Consider the following 20,889-nt stretch of genomic DNA (forward strand, 5'->3'; position numbering starts at 1 on the left):
GTGTACCTAATAAAGTGGCCAGTGAGTGTACATTCATAAGTTTGGGATCGGCTGCATTTGTTTGATCAAAAATACAGACAATATTTTAATGTGGAAACTTTGAAACATTTTTTTTTAAAACAGAATGTTGATTTTAAACCTTCTTAGGTGGTTTGAAATCTAATTAAAATTAGATTGTTGTTATTGTGTCTCAGTCGTTCTTTACTGAAACAGTAGAGCATGGCGCTAGCAATGCCAATGACATGGGTTCAATTCTCAGGGAATGCATGGACTGATGAAATGTTTACCTTTAATGCAACTCGCATCTGCCAAATGCATAAATGTGAATGAGAAGGTCAGTCTGAACGGATTTTATGTGTTTTTCGCTCATTTGATGTGCGAAAAGAGTTGCAACAAGAACAACTTATGTTCTCAACAGGTATTATGGTTTAAGGATGTGTTTTGATGGACAAGCTGATGTAAAACACCACAGAACATGTAAATGTTTTCCATTCACACCCTGAAGCTAGTATGCCAACTGTCCCCTGTGCACCATATCCCTTGTTTAACTTTTACACCGGCAGTGACACCAGAAACATTGTATATGTCCAGATTTGAATTCTGCCATCATGAAAAACAAGCAATTTTGTGAATTAAATTTCTTTACATGGCCAACCAATTTAATTTGCAAATCTCCCGACAATAAATATTCCTGTCATTTTGGTGTCTCTCGAGTAAGAATGATAATTAGACTAGAGATTATTCAGAAAGCTATTAGAGTATTGAAATGGCACTTAAGATGCAACATGCAAGTTGCTGGCCTCATGTTGATGAGGACATGGTAAACACAACAAAAATGACAGATTCACCCCCAAAAAGCCTAAATTTGGCAGGCAAATTCACAAATACCGTAATTTGTTGAATATTTTTATAGTTGCGATGTAACAGAAGAGGCGACAGATAATTTCTTATGTATTGTAATGTACATCAGAGTGAAATAGGGAAAAAATTTAGGGCTGGGACTAGTTCTATCTATCAGTTGTTGATTGGGTGGAGGCAGATCTGAATGTGAGCTTGCAGTCGTAAGAAAGGAGCAGGTTTAAGCAGACTAAGTGATTGGAGAAGACTAGCAAAGAGAAGTCTATCGCTTCACCGTAAGAACCATTTATGACATTTTGATTAAAAATTACGAGGTCAAAACATAAAAAAAAAAAATTAAATTTGCATGAATGAAGTGTTCACAATAAGACCATTAGATGCATTAAGGTGAATTTCCATTTCATGCTGACTTTTTTCTCCCAGATCTGACCTTCAGGCCAGAGTTCTTGCGCATGCGCAGACGTCCCATCCACATGTCAGTGAGAAGCATCTGGCTACAGGTGTGGGCGATGAAGTCCCTGTGCTTGGCAGCCACAGCCAGCTGCAGACAGGTGGCATTACTCCAGTTCTTCAACTCGTAGGTCAACAGCTTCATGGCCATCTGTTCATCCTGCTTATAGGACTGATCGAGCAGCTCAACAGCCAGCTGACCAAACTCCCTGATGAAAAAAAAGACAGAATATTTCTGTGCCAAAGATACATTCATATGCACATAATCATGCAAGATCTTCTCTACACAACACAAAACAGCTTGTTTTAGGTGTGCAAGCAGGATAAGCTAGTCTCAAATTCCATTACAAAGAGAAAAGGGTGCACATTAGACTTTTATGAATTTTAGTGTCTTTGTGGCCAGCTACTGTTCCTTTGATGGGATGCCAGTTTGGTACATAACAGATGGTCTCCCCAAACATATCCACCCTAGAGTTGTACACTCAACAGCAATGGGAACAGGACAGGCAGGTAAAATCCTTGTGTGTACACTCATTCTTGAAGTAACAGGGTCATTACATATCTTTACATTCATACCTTGAGTTCTGATTGAGTTCCTGTGAAATGTCATCTACCATGTCGTTTTCTGACGCTTCGTGGGCCATCGCCTTACAGAGCTTACAGGCAACCAGTGCTTTAGCCATGGCCTCCTCGCCATGCTGCCAGAAGAACAGGGCCATCTTCTGCCGTTTCATCAGCACTGCCCAAACCATCAGCTCATGGAATGGGAAAGGGAAATGATTGATTTCTGGGTCATCCAGGTCAATGTCAACTTCCTCTTCTCGCTTCCTTGTGGTCTTCTGACGTCCTCGCCTAATGGGCATGTCATCCTATCATGGAAAAGATTTTAAAAATATACATAATAATAATCATATTTTTTCCTTTATAATAATAGTAATAACCACATTCAGAATATAACTATAGGTACTTTATTGTCCTATTTTGCCCTAGTTTTGTAATGATAAAATAGGACAATAAAGTAGCTATATTTATAGTCAAAATGTGGTTGTTATTATTAGTAAGAGTAAACACAAATGTAAGATAATTGTAGGTAATTATAAAAAACCTCTGAACATGCATTACAAGGAGCATTTTCATTGTGAATCTTTATTACTTGAATCCAACCCTTTAAATCAAAGGAGAACTTAAAGAAAGCGTTTCAGTGAAACTCAGTTGGGATTTTATTGGAAAGCAGTGGGATACATAAAATTAAGAAATAAATCTCACCTCCATTCCAAGCAGCTTCAGGGCTTTTGGCTACAACACACACGAAAATAAAAACATATACAGGACAAAAATATCAAGACACGTTAGATTTGATTTATGCATTTCCCAAATTGTTTTAGCATCCTTCTGGTGCACATGTAAAAACATGGCATGTTCAATGAGTAGATAGGATTCTTCACGCTTTGCAATGATAAATTTAGAGCATCTCTCTGGTGGCACCACAGATGTCTGATCTATTTCAAGCCTATACAGCCGAATACGTAGAAAGATGTATGTGTTTATGTTCATGTAAGATAAAATGTACACACAATATTGAAGTACATGCATAGATTCATGAATACACACTCTCAGACATCATGTACTGGCAAACTACAGATAGGATGCTCATGTGACATTGGCATGATGGAGCAGCGATGTTTCATGTACTCTCAGTAACCCAGGTTGCACTCTCTGAAATCTGTTGTGCGTCAGAGGGCTGGGTTTTGTGGTCTAGATGCCTGAGCCTTCAGAGGAGTTAAAAATGTGTGAGAAAATTAGATATCATCCAGGTGTCAGTGGCTTGAGAATTTGTCTTGATGCCTGTTTACTCTAAAGTGCCGCTATATGGAAATTTGCTCTGCACCGAGTATCTTGCTTGTGCTAGTTCCATATGCCATCTCTGTGGTAGCTCAGATGGGAAATATTTTTTTTCCCCAGGTGAGTCATGCTGATAGAAACTCAACACATTAAATTACATTGGAATTTTTTTTCATTAATGCGAACCTGAGAGAATAATCTTGTGTTTGAAAAGCAATAACACTTTATTATAGTGTTATTTAGATAGCAGAAGTGATTGCCTATTTAAATGGGTCATCACTTAACTACAAAGATGTTCAAATTGAAGCAAATATATAAAAAAGACTTTCGTAATACGCATATTTTAAGAATTTCGTAAAAAAATTATGAGAAAATATTAAAGTTTTGAGAATAACATTAAACAAAATACAGTCAAAAGTTAAAATTATAATTTTTTCTTTAAATATTTCTACTTTATTCATAGAATACTGCACTCTTAAAGGCACAATATTTAAGTTTCACCGCTAGAGGTCGCAAAACAATAAGAATAGGCGTAGCTTGATAACGCTGTGAATGAGCATTGGTCATATTCACCTCCACAGTTGATGGAAAGCAATCCGACGGGACTAAGGCAGAAATCGTGTTCATGAGTGAGCTAATGTAACGTTTTATTAAAGGAGAACTCCGTTTTTTTGTACATTTGGAGTGCTGTCAGTACAGAGAACAACGACAAAAATCGGTGTTGCCTACACCGTGTTATCCTCTTTTTAAAATTTGCACCCTGTTAACTTCAATGGGGCAAGTTTTAAACCTGCTTTTAGCCTCTTAACATCCTTGATGTGTCATTACAAGTGCCCAGCCATTGTGAGTGATTCCTTTAGAGTTAACATGGGTGAATCTGACTGCAGTAGATGTGAAAGATATGAATAAAAATGATGTTATTTCAGCCAGCGCATACCTGTATTTTCTTCCTGTTTTCGGTCGAAGTCCACAGTAGTCGATTGTCGAGTTCAAGCGCATCACACATCACGCATCACTCGCGTGAACTCGACAATCGACTACTGTGGAGTTCGACCGAAAACAGGAAGAAAATACAGGTATGTGCGCTGTCTGAAATAACATCATTGACACATAGGTGCGACATGCGACATAGTGCGACATGGCTTGACTGGCTGTTTTCGCCGACGACGACCCCGCGCTTCCCACTCTCTCTCTCCCTTTGTTCGAGCCGTGCAAAAATAAGCGGCGTTCACAGAGGATGCCAGAGCAGACGGAGACGAGCGAGCACACGCCGGCCCAGTCCCCGCGTGCATCGCTCTCTCCTGAGGAAACCCCCTCACCGGTCCTGTTCACGCAGACGGACCAGCGCCCCTCTCTGTGAGCGGCAGGTCTCGTCTCTTTCGGGGCATTGGACGAGGATGAAGAGAAGGATGACAGTCTTTCCATCGCTGCATCCGACTGCGACGAGTGGGCGGGTTCCGTTTCCGGCCCCGCACCATCAACACAAGCCAGCGCGAGAACGAGCATTGATGCAGAGCTTCTCTGCGTGCTGACCAGGGCCGTCGAAGAGTCCACGCGCAGCAGGCTAGATCAGTGGTTCCTGCAGGGGTGCCGACAGGCCCCTCAGCAGAGACCAGCCCCCTTCTTCCCAGAAGTGCACGACGAGCTGACGAAGTCGTGTAAAGCACCGCACTCAGCTCACTTGAAGCCTTCCTTCTCCTCAGCGCTCTCCACTGTGGACAAAGGCTACAAGGCGATTCCTCTCCTCGAGGAAGCGGTGGCCGCTGACCTCTGCCCGCCCACCGCTACAGGATGGAAGGCCAAAGCGTCACATCCGTCCAAGCCTTGCCGCACCACTTCAGCTCTCGCTGGCCGCGCATACGCCACCCCTGGCCAAGCTGCTTCGGCGCAATATATTGCGCCACAGACCTGGCCCTGCGAGCAACAAAATCGACAGGCCAGGCGATCGAACGAAGCATGGCAAACTTGACGGTGCTTGAGCGGCACCTTTGGCTGAATTTGACTGATATGAAGGAGGCAGACAGGGCAGCTTTTCTTGACTCCCCTATCTCCACTACCGGTCTGTTCGGCCCAGCGGTCAAGGGTTTCACGAAGCGTTATACTGAGGCTCAGAAAGCGCCGCAGGCTATGCGTCACTTCCTCCCGAAGCGTTCCAGCTCTGCTTCGAGCCGCCACAAGAAGGCGCCACCTCCTCAGCAGGTAAAATTAGCACCTCCGGTCTCTCAGCCCCGCCCAGCGGCTGAAGTCCGTCACCGCTCTCGCTCTGCAAAGCGCCAGCAGTTCCCTGAGAGGTGGGACCCCGACCCAGGATTGTGTTGGACCCCGAGCCTCGCAAGCCTTCCTAGCCATAGAAAGAAAGAGGGAGAGGCCGGACCAATCTCCAAAAAGCTTCTCAAACATTTCCAAATCCCCTCTTTTCAGGTGGCTGGAAATGTCGATAATTCAGTAAATGGGTCTGTTACAAAACACTCACACCTGCAAACAAACGCCGTTTTTACGGCGACATAAATAAAGCACGAAAAGAGCTCTTTTCTGTCTGTGTCATATGTAGGTCACGTGCCCACTATAAAATACGCACCTCTACACACAAGCACTGTTCCCACAGTACCTTTTCTCCAGCTCACGCTGGGAATTCAATGAATGTAGGTCGTGTGCCCACTATTAAGTATGCACCCCTGCACATAAGCACTGTTCCCACAGTTTCAAGCTTTCCCCCAGCTCATGCTGGAAGTGTAATGAATGTAGTCTGTGTGCCCACTATGAAGTGCGCACCCCTACACATAAACACTGCCAACACGGTATCAACTCTCCCCCCAGCCAGTGCGGGAGAGGTAATAAATGTGGATTGTGTGCCCACTGTGAAGTACGCACCCCTACACATTAAAACTGTTTCCACAGTATCAGTTCTGCCCCCAGCTCGCGCTGGAGATGTGATAAAGGGTACGCCTGCTGTAAAGCGCGCGCCCCTGCACATGAGTGCTGTTCACACAGCGTTAAAATCACAAGACGGCTGGACGGCCGGGTCCCTGTCTCACAGCGGCCCGTCTCCAGTCTTCATTCAACCCCTAGCTATGCGGGCCAAGGCCTGGGAGGCTATTCTTGGTACATCAGAATGGGTGTTGAACATAATAAAACGAGCCTACTCGCTACAGTTCGCTCGCAGACCTCCGCGCTTTTTAGCTGTGGTCGAGACAACAGTGAGAAGGGACGTGGCTCATGTTCTTTGCACCGAAGTGTCAAAACTGTTAGAAAGTCGAACCAGTTCCCCTTCGGGCTTTTACAGTCGGGCTTTTACAGTCGCTACTTCCTCGTTCCAAAGAAGGATGGCGGCCTCATCCTAGACCTCAGACACCTGAACAAAGCGCTTATGATGCATCCGTTCAGGATGCTGACAACCAAGCAGCTCCTCAAATTCAAATTCGCCCGGGGGATTGGTTTTTCTCAGTGGATCTGAAAGATGCTTATTTTCACATCCAGATATCGCCTCATCACAGGCCATTCCTGAGATTCGCCTTCGAGGGGCAGGCTTACCAGTACACAGTACTACCATTCGGCCTATCACTGGCACCTTGATGCCTCCAACTTCGGTTGGGGGGCCCTTTACGAGGTCAGGCCCATCACTGGCTTATGGTCAAGCCCGGAGAGGCGCCTACATGTAAACTGTCTAGAGATGAGAGCGGTTGCTCTATCACTGAAAGCTTTTCTCCTATATCTAAAAGACCACCATGTCCTGGTCCGGATGGACAACATGGCAGTGGTGTCTTACATAAATCGCCAGGGTGGTCTCAGGTCAAACAACCTGCACATCATGGCCAAGAGTCTCATTCTATGGGCTCAGCACAACCTGCGCTTGCTGAGGGCGGCGCATGTGCCAGGCATTCTGAATTGGAGTGCGGATATGCTATCCAGAGACAATGTTCCCCCAGGGGAATGGTCTCTTCACCCACAGACAGTTCATCTGATTTGGAGCATCTTCGGCGAGGCAGAGGTCGACCTCTTCACCTCAGAAGACAATGCTCGTTGCCAAACATTTTTTACAAAGAGCAAAGCCATGACTGGCCGAGCCGCCGCTGTATGCATTTCCTCTGGTCATGATGCTACCACAGGTCATCGAACAGATCAGGGAGAGCAAGTGTGCAGTGCTACTAATAGCCCCCCTCTGGAAGATCCAGTTATGGTTCTCCGAGTTGGCGCAACTGCTGAAAACAGCCCCATGGCCGATACCGTTGAGAAGAGATCTCCTCACGCAGGTAAACGGGATGATTTGGCATCCCCATCCCGACTTGTGGGCCCTCCATGTATGGCCCCTCAACGGGTTCCCGGGTGTCTCCCGGATAGGGTGCTGAAAACCATCACTGAAGCAAGAGCGCCTTCAACTAGGCGTCTTTACGCTCAGAAATGGGTAGTGTTTTCTGGCTGGTGCGCAGCACAGAGCCTGGACCCCTACTCGTGCGATATACCAAGTGTACTCGCCTTCTTGCAAGAGCTCTTGGACGCTGGTTGCACTCCCTCCACGCTCAAAGTGTATGTGGCGGCCATAACAGCATCTCATGCTCTTGTGGCCGGAAAGCCACTAGGAAGAAACAACCTCATCGTGCGCTTCCTTAAAGGGGCAAGGAGGCTAAACCCTCCTATCTGGAACCTCTCTACGGTCCTGGAAGCCATGAAGGGTACCCCATTCAAGCCGCTTCGGTCTGCGGACCTGAAGCATCTTTCGCTCAAAACCGCTCTCTTACTGGAGCTCGTGTCAGTCAAGCGAGTGGGCGATTTGCAAGCGCTATCAGTAAGCGCTTCCTGCCTTGAGTTTGGGCCTAACGACTCCAGAGTCGTCCTTAAGCCAAGGCACGGTTATGTTCTTAAAGTGCTCTCTACTCCATTCAGAGCACAGGTTATTTCGCATGTAGCTCTTCTCCCGCCAGACGACGAAAGAGATTAAAATTTACTCTGCCCTATCTGGAGCGTTCTGCCTCATTCAGACAGTCGGAACAGCTCTTTGTATGTTTTGGCGGACACACTAAAGGGCTTACCGTCACAAAGCAGAGATTATCGCGCTGGATAGTGGACGCTATCACGCTGGCTTATAGTGTATAAAGGGCCTTCATTGCCACTTAGGTGTCTGAGCTCATTCCACGAGATGTATGGCCTCGTCGTGGGCTTGGTCAAGTGGAATACCTATTGAAGATATCTGTGCGGTGGCCGGCTGGGCCTCGCCGTCCACATTTATGAGATTTTATAACTTGGAAGTGCCCGCTTTGCAAGCGAGGGTTCTTTTGGTATAAAGTGTAAAACACATCCCCCTAAGCCATAGGGCTCGATACTTGTCTGCTTCCGGCTACTTGAACTAAGGTTCTTATATATAGTGAGTTCTTATATATAGAGTGAGGCTGGTGGCGCGAGTGCTAATGAGCATCACCTGTGCGCCACACCGGTCTCGAGTCACATGGAGGAGTTCCGGAAGGATAAAAGCAGGAGAGAAAGCAGTGCAAGACGAGAGAGGACCAGGCCTGGACTTTATGTTGTTGTTTTGTTTTAGTATAAGCGGCACTTGTCCGCATATTACATATTAAATCCCATACCTTTAATCTCCTATTTTTATGACTATTTTATTCTCACATTACAAATGTATTCTTATAACATAACGATTATGTTTTAGTAACATAGCAACTTTAAATTACTTCGTTCTTGAAATCTTAGTTTGCTATGATGCTGATTTAGAGCTACATGCCATTTTTTAAAGGGTCAATAACATACTCTTTTGGGTCCAAAAAGGTTGTGATAGAGGGTCCGAAATCTCTTCCTGGTGTAATTGCAGCGATAGGCTCCGCCCATGAGGTATTCAATTACCAATCCGATGTCAATCAGGCTGATGCGGTAGTCAGGGGGCAGGTTACCCTGTAAACAAAAAGGTTATTAATGGCAACACTGAACCCATGCTAACAGTTATGGCTATGAAAATGGCAAACGGTAAAGTCAGACACGAAACACGTACTCAACTACATACACACCCATCCACTCCCACTCCACAAACACACTGACATATTGCTAGAAGGAATCAAGATAATTGAAGAAAATTGTCTGATTCACCTTGAGGTAGATCCAACTGAACCCTGGATATTCTTGCTTGGAAAGAACACACAAGGTCAGTGAGACAGAATCATATTAAAGGGACAACATCCCACTGAGACCAAGCAAGTCTAGAATCAGGGTTTGGTGCCATATTGAACTGACCGTGAAAACAATAAGCCTCTCTACCCAGCCCCCCCCCCCCAAAAAAAAAACCCAAACAAAACAACAACAACAACAACAAAAAACCAATAGAGAGTCAGACAGAGTGTAGGAGAGAGAAAGTGATTAAAATAAAGAGAGAATGGAGTCTAATAATGGGCGGGACAAAGAAAGACCAGGGGAAAGTGATAAGAAGCAATTCCTCAGCTGTTAATTTAATGATGTAACTCATCTTCAGGTTTATGCCGACATTTGTGAGCTTTTCCAATTAGAGACTCCTTATCAGGGTGTCGAGATTTTTGATTGTAAGACTTAACAACATGAAGAGAACATGAAATCCTAAGATTCTTCCTTTCATTAGATCTATGGGCCAAATCTCTCTTAGCAAAATGACATCCCACATCCAGCCTTCAGGCTATGATAACTAGGCTCTGCTCTGGTTCTGTAATTATCAACGCAGAGCCACCATGGATCTTCTAAGCTGGGCTAATTACTTCAACCTCAGCAAATACCACAATATGCACAATGTGATGCTGCATTTCATTTGTAAAGACATTTTGTACTACAGTAGAGTATGTTCGTGTGAAATCAAAAGACATTTGAACATGTTAGTCTCCAGTGACAAGCAGAAGATTTGAGCCTTCAAAGTATAGTATACAAAGAGAAGACTAAATTCAAACCTTATGGTACCTGCATTGATCCTTTTCTATTTTTTAAGTGGAAATTGCAGTATATGCACAAATGTCACTGCAAGACCACGAAAATCACGAGAGTGCAAAAAGAAAGTAACCATGCACCCCATTATGTCTCGGAAATGCACTTATGAATAGTAATGAAGAAAAACAAACTATACACGACTTGAGTGACCTAAGAAGCAACAAACCAGTTGTTCTGACTGTTTTATAGTCTGAAAATCACTGAAAAAAGCAAAGGACAGACAGAAACAAAATAAGCAACTAATTCACCCAATCTCTCTGTTAGGCTAAGAAGCAGGAAAGACACCTTTGCTGAATATGCAACAGAAATCTAACACTAATCTACAACTTACACACACTCTCTCTAACATCCACTCACACACATGCATACAGAAACACACGCACACACAGACGCATGCACAGTGAATTCTTACCTTTTTCACATCTCTGACAAGGTGGTACAAGGTGTTGGATGGACCATGCCTCTGTTTAAGACAAACAGACACAAATTTAACCTTCAATAATCAATTACTTCAATTACCTTTGAACGGAAGTATATATATATATATATATATATGTATATATATATATAGCACTATAAAAATATTAATACTGTGAAATATTATTACAATTTAAAATAACAGTTTTCTATTAAAATATGTTTTAAAATGTATAATTTATTCCTTTTCATTCCTGTTTATTTATTCCCTTCAAAAATTATAAAAAAATAATATATATGCTGATTTGGTGCTTGAAAACAGTTGTGCTGCTTAATATTTTGTGGAAACTGTGATACATTTTTCCAGGATTCTTTGATGAACAGAAAGCTACATTACCGTATTATAGAGCTCTTCAAGTCTGGACAGTGTCAGGAAACGGTGCATGCTCACTCCGTTCTCAATCAACAGCTTCACAAAGTCCACTCTGTCCAGAACCAGTGCGTCCAGCATAGATTGCTCTAGAGAGCCCACCTGACCATACATAAATAAAGCTTATAGGTCCAGGACACATAGTACCCAAGCACATACTAAAACAGACATATAGGTGCACAGCAATTAATCGATTTCATGAATTTTAATCTGTTTGAAATGCAGCTACCGTGTTTAATTAGAGTCAGAGGTACACAGAAGTGCTTCTCGTCCCCTCGTGCAATCAATAAAGTATCTCTGTATCTATACCTAAATGAATTACAAGCACTCAGAGGAATGAAGTTTGTGTGAGTGGAGGATATTGCCTACAGGCCACTGCTGTCCGTAAATGAAGATCTGGCTCCGAGCAATGTCAACTCTGTTCCAGGCCAAAGCCAGGCTCAGCTGATCTGGAGCTGATGCATTGGCCCCTGGAAAGACAAGCAAGATGGCACATAATTAATGTAAATTCAACAAAACCAGCTTAAAAAAAGGCCTGGGAATATGCTAACGAGAACGTATAAAATGATGGATGAATTGTGCCTATTAAAAATGACCAATTTTTCAGGCTAATGTCTTTAAAATCATTGGTATGCTTAAACACTCTCAACTCCCATTGATTTACAAGTGCTTCTCACAGTGGAGAATCCTGAGGAATTTCCGGCTCTCGCATCATTACAATGCATACCGTTATGCCAGTTTAAAAAGCTGATTCTAGAGATAAATCACAGAGGAAAGCACTCTCCAGGGTCTCTGGCACTTTGCTCCGCTCCTGCTTCAAGCTAATAAACCTTCCCCCAGAGCAGCAGGACATTTGTCTTTACTTACTCTGGCCTGGTGCTTCTTCATTTACTTTTATGAGGGTAATCTCTCCAGACACAGTCTATTAAATAGACACCTCCGTGGCTTGTCTAGGTGTCGCCATGTATTAAACCATATTTGCATAATCTCAGTTAAGTGCCAGAAAATATCCTGCCTGGCTCCATTTATGAGCTGTTAAACCTAAAATACAGACATAGAGGCCTGTAATACCTGAAAGTGTCCATATGGGGCAATTTATGCTTTTGTATTTCATGTTGTATTGAGTTACTATATTGACGCTGGTGAAACAAGTCCTCAGCAACAGGAAGGCGCTGTATCAGCAGAGATTGGTCACATAATTATGTTTAATTAAGTCTCCGAGGATGAGCTTTAATTGCTGTTTTCTGCTGCTTTGAACTTTATCAGAGGTTAGCTTTATTTTTTCGCTTTAATTTCACACTACATCACAATAAATCTTGAGACTTGCCTTCTCACACCATGTGTGCATGCCATTTTGCCAGATCTGAAGAAGAAATGTCACCTCAAAAGTAACCTCTTATGGCATGGCTAATAATGAGCTACTGATAAAAGTTAATAATAAGCTTGCATGTTTTCAGTAATTAGCATAGCATACACTCTCTAAATCAGCAATCAAATGATTCGCTTAGTTTTGCTATAAAGAAATTTAAGGTAACAAGAATCATACATTTTAAAATTAATGCTAGTGTCAGGGATATAAATATGGCCTCAATTGGTATCTCACAGAAAACTTTTTCAATGGCTTTATTGGATAGGACAGTGTAGAGATCAGACAGGAAAGCACAGGGTAGAGAGAGAGAGAAACGGGATCGCCAAATGACCTCAAGCCTGGAATCAAACTCGGGTTGCCGGAGGCGCAGTTGTGCTATGTCGGAGCGCTGCCCATGAGGCTATCAGCTCCAACTCTCACAGAAAACTTTAATATATTGAAAAAAGAAATAGAATAAAATATGTAACATTGGACTACACTAACATATATGTAATAGGGGTCACTGTTAGTTCCCTTTCAGAACACTGAAACTGTCCCTTGTATAATTGACTTAATTGGCATTAACTGCTTGTGCGAACTCAAAAATACAACATAATATCTGTTCTTTGACTATGTACCAACTGATATATGTCCCTTATACATTCATTAAGGGAAAATGAGAGAGCTGGGAACTGCATGAGTAAATCATTCTTTAGATGCGCTGGAAAGTACTATGAATTATGCAAGAGCAATGCTGCTGGCTTTCAGAGCAACACATGGAGCTCTCGGAGGAAAGGCTTCACTGGAATCCCATCTTTTGAAAGGGATTTAAAAGTGGGTCTTAAGAAGCATAACCAGTAGAGCTTGCATTTTGTTCACTCCTCTCAGTGGCAAATGTCCTGTTAACCTGGCGATTGCGGGCACTGAAAGTCGGTGGGCGGTAAAAGGGAAGTTAGTGTGTGATCAGAAAAAGTCAGATCTCTGCTCCACAACTTGTGGAAATTTACATAAAGATGTTTCAGATGGCCTTCATCGTTCTTTTACAACCATCAATTATTATTTAAACCAGGGGTCTTCAAACATTTTCAATCCATTGACCAATTGTTGGATAGAGAGACAGAGCAGGCACCTTGTTACATAGAGTATAAAACTGAGTTGTACATTCTACAACACAGTGGTTTCTTAACTACTGCTAGAAGGCAAGGGTTACCTCACCCAATCCCCTCCAAACTGCACCCCTACTGTTGAGGGCCTCAACAAACATCCAGGGGAGCCCCAATATCTTGTAACATTATTTAAAATTTCTTATAATTAAAAAAACACAAACAATAAAGATGTACAGCACTAAACTGACATCATATTTTCAAGTTGTTTTATTTCAACAGAGGTACCAGGGTTACATATCAGCTAAGATAAGAGGGCCTTTGAATATTGTCTCGGTCTGAGTCTAAATAAACCACTGCTATTATGTACTGTACTTCAAAAAGGCATAATCATTACTGGAGTAGTTATGTACTTGCACATTGCAATTTTACTTTTTTTACATTAATAAGGGAGACACATTGTAACAATTATCTACTCTAAACTATTAGCTTTGGTTGAATTTTATACAATTTTTTTTTTTTACCTCTTAATTTGCATTTTTCTCTGCAAAATTCAGTTTAAAATGAAATGATATACGAGCGGATCCCCACAGATGCACATGAGTATCCGCAAATTTACAAATATTACCTTTCAGAAGAGCTGTTAAAATAGCCAGATCAATGTCCTGGTGTCCCTCTGATCCCATTCGAAACACTGTTATCTGAGAAAGAGAGATATTGCATTATTGCTGGCATCACATGAACATCACAACTGTTTGAGTATGATAGCATGATAAAAGCAAATCCAATCATGGTGATAACTGCTTAGTGTCTTGCCCTTATAGTGAAGAGAAGTGACAATGCGCTGCATGCACTGCCATAACCGGAACAGTGTTTGCAGTTCTGTAAACACTGAAACGTTGCATTTGAAGGGCACCTTGTGGCTTCATATGCAATGCAACGTGTGTTCTGAATTCCAGAACATATAGAGCACAGGCCATTAATCTAACGCCTGTCATTTGAACAATCCACCTTTCTTTCAGTAGCATTTTCCATCTGTGTCTGGTATGGACTAATGAACTTATCTGTGGAAGTGGGAGGATTGGTTCAGCCTAATGTCAATAATGTTTTCATTTTCATCCCCCAAGCAACCATGAAATGATGGCACATTTAGAGTGTGTGAGCTTGAGAGGTGGTGGCAGTGGAATAAAGAATTGGAGCACTTCAGCAAGCTTAAATAACGGAACATATAATCCTTCAAAATGTCTTATAGTTCAGAACTGATGAATAAACTAATGGTGCTATGCTTATGTCTTGTGTGTGGTCTGGTTCTGTGCACTATGAAATAATTTTGCTGTTGAAACTGGAGAGTAAATGGAATGTGATCATATCGAATAAGCACTTCATCTCCTCTACAAAGAGTATAGTGACGGCCAATTACTGAAGTGTCAGTTATTGATGACCCTGTGACTGTGGAGGTGACCCAACTCTGTGTGTGTGTGAGAGTGTGTGTGTGTGACTCCAACCAGTCAACCTTAAAGGGATATTCTCCCAAGAGTGAGAATGTACTCACATTCATGTCGATCAAAACATGTATGGCATTTTCTCTTCTGTGTGTGAAACACACACACACACACACACACACACACACACACACACACACACACACACACACACACACACACACACACACACACACACACACACACACACACACACACACACACACACACACTTGAAGAATGTTTCTAAGAATGATTTTCACTGTGTGAAGGGAAAAAAATGATACAGGTTTGGAATGACATGAGGTTGAGTAATTCATGACAGAATTTAAACTATCAGTTTAAATTCAACGCACATAAAACACAGCAGGAAAGTGATCCAGACACTGTTAGTTCTTTTCAAAATTTCATGTGCATATTGAGTACACAGCTGACCTATGGGGACATGTCTGTGATTTATAAGCCTGAAGTAGCTGAATAGAAAAAGTCAATAATGGATAATTAAATCATCTCCATGTGCCTCAGAGCACGTTTTAACAACTAAGGCACCCATTCGATTTTTAAAACAGGTTATGCCTCTACAAATTGTACCTTTAACAGACTAAAAACATGCCACAGTTAAAACCTGTTGATTGGTTAACATTAAGTTCACTTAATATATACGAGGAAAAACTGAAATAGATCTAACCTTTCATTTCATTTTGATAAATTAATGTTTATTGCATTATTTTAGTGTCATGTGTGCTAACATAAAAGTGTTGTATTTGTGTGCATGACACTGCAGGCACCTTCCATATATTTGTATTTACCTCAGCTTGTGGAAAAGCTTCTTGTTATGAAATTTATTTTATCATGTGGCTTTCTCTTTATCACCTGTGTTAAGGGGGTTGTCTCTATTTGATAAAGGTACAAAACAGATTTTAGTTGCAGAAAATCAGCAGAAAATGGCGATTAGATTTACCGTTTGGTTTAAATTCTGTAAATTAGTTTTAAATAGTAAAATTTACAGGTTGTTCTGTAAATATGCTTGCACTTTTTACTGTATTTTTACAGAATTATTCTGTCAACAACAGATGCCAGGTTTTTTTTTTTTTTTTTTTTGCAGACATCATAGAGATCCTTTAAATCCACCTTGTCTAGGCTGTCATGTCCCCACATGCTTCAAATCAGCCTCCATCATCCGAGTGCAAAAATGTCTTCAGTGACTTTCACCCAATTGCATTTACTCCAGTGGTTCTAGAGTTTTGAGAAACTGGTCACAGCAAACATTAAGACCGCTTTTCCAGTTTCCACAATATACTTTCAAATACACACCTTCAGGCACAGCTCCATGAACGATGGCATTACATTTGTCATCCTTATTGCACTTTGTTACCAAGACAACAAAATCTCATTTGTCAAATAATTGCTTATGTTTACTTCATCTCTGCATTGATCACAGTCTTTCCCCAGACCCTAACAAACTAGCTGCACTTAAGCAGGTAACTCTGTCTGAGGTAGACCTCTGGAGCTTTGAGGCAGTAAGTATCCACAGGCATACAACGCCTCTGTTGAGGGGCTCAGCCAAAGGAAGAGGTAAGACAGCTTGCAACCTGGTGCTAGAACAACTTCTCTATTAATGCTAGTAAAAAAAGAGATGATTGTTTATTTTAGATCTATGGTCTCGAGCAGTTCATTACTCGCAGCACATCAACAATGTTGTGGAGGAGATAACAGGCAGCCTTAGGTTAATGGGTGTTCACATCACCAACAAATTGTCATTGGCCCTGAATGCCTCTTCTTTGTTGAAGACTACACAACAGCACCTCAACATCCTAACAGAGCGTTCACTATGACACTGATTAAATCACTGGAGGTTGCTGCATCTGCAACTGATTGTTGGTTGCTAATAGCATTTCTCTTAGAAGCTTCTTCTGTAAAAGGTAGTGGAAAAATGTCTGTATTCGTATTGGTAGTGGCCGTGTCGCATCACTACTCATTTGCGTACAGTTGAACGCGCTCGCAGTCGATCATGTCACATAGCTGGAGAGCTCTGCCGCCCGTGGTCACTCTTGATAACTCATACATGCTTTACAGAACGTCCCGTAGAAATATATACCTTAATCAGGTTAGCGCAATGTTTCATTTTTTAAAGGAATGCACAGAAATACAGTGTGTTCAATGGATTGTCCTATTGTTTAACAACAGACCGATTGTTCAGCTGACAAAATGTGTTTTTGGAAAAAAAAAATCTTTCAGTAGACAAAAACTATGAAACAGTTTTGACAGTTACATGACCTAGGAACTTTCCACAGTAAAGACTCTAAGTCTATCCCTCAAAGCCTCGTTTTTCATCTAAGCTAAATTCAATATGAACTGGAGATTTCTGTAAGCAGTGTGACTTTCAGCAAAAAATATACCCAAAAAAATTATAATTATTGATATTATAAACTGAGGTCTCTTATTATTCCAACAAATTTCTGGGCCATTTTAATTTTCATACATTTCATTGATGGAAAGTAAATAAAGTCTCTTTTGAATACAGAAAAATAAGGTTTCGTCTTCATACATTTGCACTTATGAATGAAAATTTGCCCAGAATCAACATTAAATTAATGAGAAATTCATTTTTTAACCATTTAACAACATTCCAAACATAATGTTTCTTAGCAAAAGTGGACAGTGAATGAATTTTTGTCTCCAACCAATAAGACATGTTTTCCCAGAAAATATCTGACTACACACAAGAAAAGATGATCACTTGTCTCTATGTCAACTTGACAGAAAATACAGGGATTTTCTTCAAAATTAAACGGGTGTCTCACTCACTTGACAGGTATATACCATTAGATATTTTAAAATTAGTTTCATTATTTTGCTTTAGGAGCCAAAGCAAAGCTAATATACTGTGAACAAGAACATGTGGAGATCATCAAAACATGCAAACTCAGAGAGTGGGTTTAAACTTTTAATTTGAAATTGCATATTTAGAAACATATTGATGTATTCTCCTGTGTTAGCAGGAGAATCCGCTCCAACCCTCTACAGGTGTGTCAAAGCGAGCATCCTGACCTGCTGCTGTTTTTTCTGATGCCTCAGTCAGAAAAAAAAACCCTGCAGTGAGTAGTGAAATAGCTCTGTCCATCAGAGGCTTGTCTTCCTGCTGTTAAAGGTTATCATTACATTGAGAGGTGTGAAATTATGTCTAGCAGCAGAATCTAGAAAAAGGCTAAGGAGACTCTTTCTCTCCTTATACACTATTTTTAACTCTCCACTTTATTTAAATTACAGAGCTGTTATTAGGAGCACAAATGCAGGTTTTTGCTATCCTTCTCCTTTGAGGGGGCAACATTTTGTAATAGCCTTATTGGCGATTTCACATCTAAACTAGTCATCTGGTTTGACATTTCACCAATTGGGACAACACAACTTCAAGGGGTTTTAATTAAAATCAAAGGGAAAGTTGTGGAATTTGTGTGTAAAATGTATCGAAACAGAGAATTTGAATGTATGAGATGGTGTGTACAGTAAGTCTGTATCTAACGCTCATTGGAGATCTGGCGAATGCTGTTCGGTGGATTGCTTCATGCATCAGTGAACCAGGCCCATGGGCAAACATTCATCTTCATTTATCAGGGGTGAAATTTCCTTCCTCACCCACACATCCATTCCACCAGTCCAGCGCTCTCACGTTATCTTAAATCCTACAGCAACACTACTCACTGTTCCTCACATGTGCCAGGAGTTCATGTCTCCACTGGTCTGTCAGCTGTCCATCCATTTGTTCATCCATACAGTCACTGACCCATTCGACATGTGGCCGGATGTGACTCCATCTTTCCATCCATCATCATAAGCTGATCGGAAGCTGCATGTCATCCCCTGAAGCATCAGTCTATTTTCATTCAGCTTCATTCCCACTGACAAAACTCAACTGTGCAAAAAATAACGACTGTTTTCAAGCAAGTTTCCCCAAACATTACCTCCACATCATGCTAATAGTTCCGCCCCAGACACAAACCATATCGCTACGTTGCTTAAAGCAAACAGAAAAATCAGCCAATGAAAGGTTGTCAATTTGAACGATAACTTATAAACATTAAAAACACACCTTTGAGGTTGTTACATGGTATTTGGTTCTGCTGAAGCCATCAGTCAGCATTATTTCAGCTTATTTTTTTAAAATCATCATGTTTAAAGGGGTCCTATTATGCTATTTCACTTTTTCAACTTTAGTCAGTGTGTAATGTTGCTTTAGCTATGAGCATAAAAAAGATCTGCAAGGTTACAAATCCAAAGGGAGATATTTTATTTCCACTTTTCAATAACAACGAAGGACTCAGTTGGACTACACCACAAGTTATAATGTTAATCATTTAAATAATCTCTGCCAAAGTAGTAGGCTACGCAACTCATTTGTTTGACCTTCCTGAGGCTGACGAACTTAGAATGGTTAAAATTTATTTTAAACACTGTTCCTGAACATTGAAACCCCAACGTTTATCTGTGTGCTGCACATTTTATGGAGAACAGCTTCCAGACCCTAAGAGAGTAGCCTGAGAGTAGAGAGTATCTGTTGGATCACGACTTGTAAGTACACTGTAAAAAAAAATCCAAATTTTACAGAAATTAACTGCGATTTTTTTGACGATCATTTTAATTTAATTTTTAACTTTCATTTTAAATTGTACTCAAAGCTCTGTAAAATAATATATGTAGATTAAAAATTCAGCTGTTATGTTAGGTATTGGGACATTAATGACAAATTCCAGTAATTCACATTTTTTATACAGAAAATTTACTGTATTTTTCATACAGTATTTTTTCTGTTTTCTTAAATTACATAAAAATGTATGTAAAATTACAAATATAATCTGTAATTAAACAGTAACAAAACAGTTAAATGATAAAACGGTCAAATGACTGGCAATTTCTTTTTCATTATCACCATTGTTGCGATTCATACGCTGATTCTTGATGTCTGTGTGAGTCTATATGATTCTGTCAAAACATTTTCTGTATAATGACTTCATAAAATCATTCAGAGTATCACCACACAGCATGATTTTCTGCACCAATATTGGCATGCAAAATTAACAACTAAAATGTAACAACAAATATTAGACTTCAGGTGGTATCAATAAATCAGGCCATTACATGATGACTATCATCACTAAAAGTGACCAAGATCATCTGATCTGAGTTTTTCTTGGATTCCTACCATAACAAATATGTATCAGAGACACACAGTTAAAGCAGCCATAGAAAAAGTAATGTTAAAACTGAAGGGCCAAGAGCTCAACTAAAGCAAACACTGATCATCAAAATGGTGACATTAAACTTTATTATTTTCAATAAAACATCAACTTCTAAACCTCAGTTAATTCTCAATAAGAATGTTAGTTTGAAAGAAATAAGGTCTGGATTGTAATACCCGTAAGTGAGTATGCTGAGATCTTGAGAGATCTGTTAGTGTTTAATGTTCTGTTGGGATTTACTGTAAAGTGTTTCTGTATGGTCTGTTTTGTGGGTCACCATTGTGCTGAAGAGTAGAGCATGTGCTTCAGTCCAGGATGAGCAAAGAAACACTGATGATATGTTGCTTTATTTGACAGACAGTAACTGTTTTTTTTTTGCTTCAAATCAAGTTTTGTAGTGTTGTGATTCACCTTTTGTCTGATTGGCTTGGTTCATGGCTTATAACTCTTTAACGAAGATTTGAAAATCCCTATGGGAAAAATGAATGAAAAAAATACTTCCCGAACCAGCGGCACTGAAAAAGGCTGCGGGCACTGTTGCACTCCATGTGTCCGACTTGAAGCGCCGCTGCACAGACCGATTGGTGTATGACAACAAAGTACAGCGAGACAGCTCCATATGCCGCTTCAAGTCGAACACACCTATTTCCTACTATTCACTGACGCTCACGGCAACACAGCATATCAGACACAACTTTTAAATGTCAAATATTTCAGTTCTTAAAGGTGCATTAAGCAACTTTTCATGTTAAAAATACCTGTTTTTCTAACCCATACATGC

The 20,889-nt window shown here is 41.0% G+C and overlaps 1 protein-coding gene across 9 annotated transcripts in view; it reads right to left on the reverse strand.

Moving 5' to 3' along the window:
* trpm3 (transient receptor potential cation channel, subfamily M, member 3) overlaps positions 1 to 20,889 on the reverse strand; it is a 148,211-nt gene that overhangs the window by 18,884 nt on the left and 108,438 nt on the right. For 5 of the 9 annotated variants that reach the window (XM_079870641.1, XM_079870644.1, XM_079870640.1 and 2 more), the window contains 9 exons: positions 14,019 to 14,091; positions 11,309 to 11,409; positions 10,907 to 11,041; positions 10,505 to 10,555; positions 9,235 to 9,270; positions 8,902 to 9,042; positions 2,575 to 2,604; positions 1,885 to 2,177; positions 1,289 to 1,517 (listed from right to left, as the gene is read on the reverse strand). In XM_079870641.1, coding sequence (XP_079726767.1) covers positions 1,289 to 1,517; positions 1,885 to 2,177; positions 2,575 to 2,604; positions 8,902 to 9,042; positions 9,235 to 9,270; positions 10,505 to 10,555; positions 10,907 to 11,041; positions 11,309 to 11,409; positions 14,019 to 14,091 — 1,089 coding nt within the window. Of the gene's footprint in view, positions 1 to 1,288; positions 1,518 to 1,884; positions 2,178 to 2,574; positions 2,605 to 8,901; positions 9,043 to 9,234; positions 9,271 to 10,504; positions 10,556 to 10,906; positions 11,042 to 11,308; positions 11,410 to 14,018; positions 14,092 to 20,889 lie in introns of those variants that run through there. The other 4 variants (XM_079870645.1, XM_079870643.1, XM_079870639.1 and 1 more) reach the window with 2 other exon arrangements.

The sequence above is a fragment of the Squalius cephalus genome, assembly GCF_949319135.1.
Source record: "Squalius cephalus genome assembly, chromosome: 5".
NCBI classification, from domain to species: domain Eukaryota; kingdom Metazoa; phylum Chordata; class Actinopteri; order Cypriniformes; family Leuciscidae; genus Squalius; species Squalius cephalus.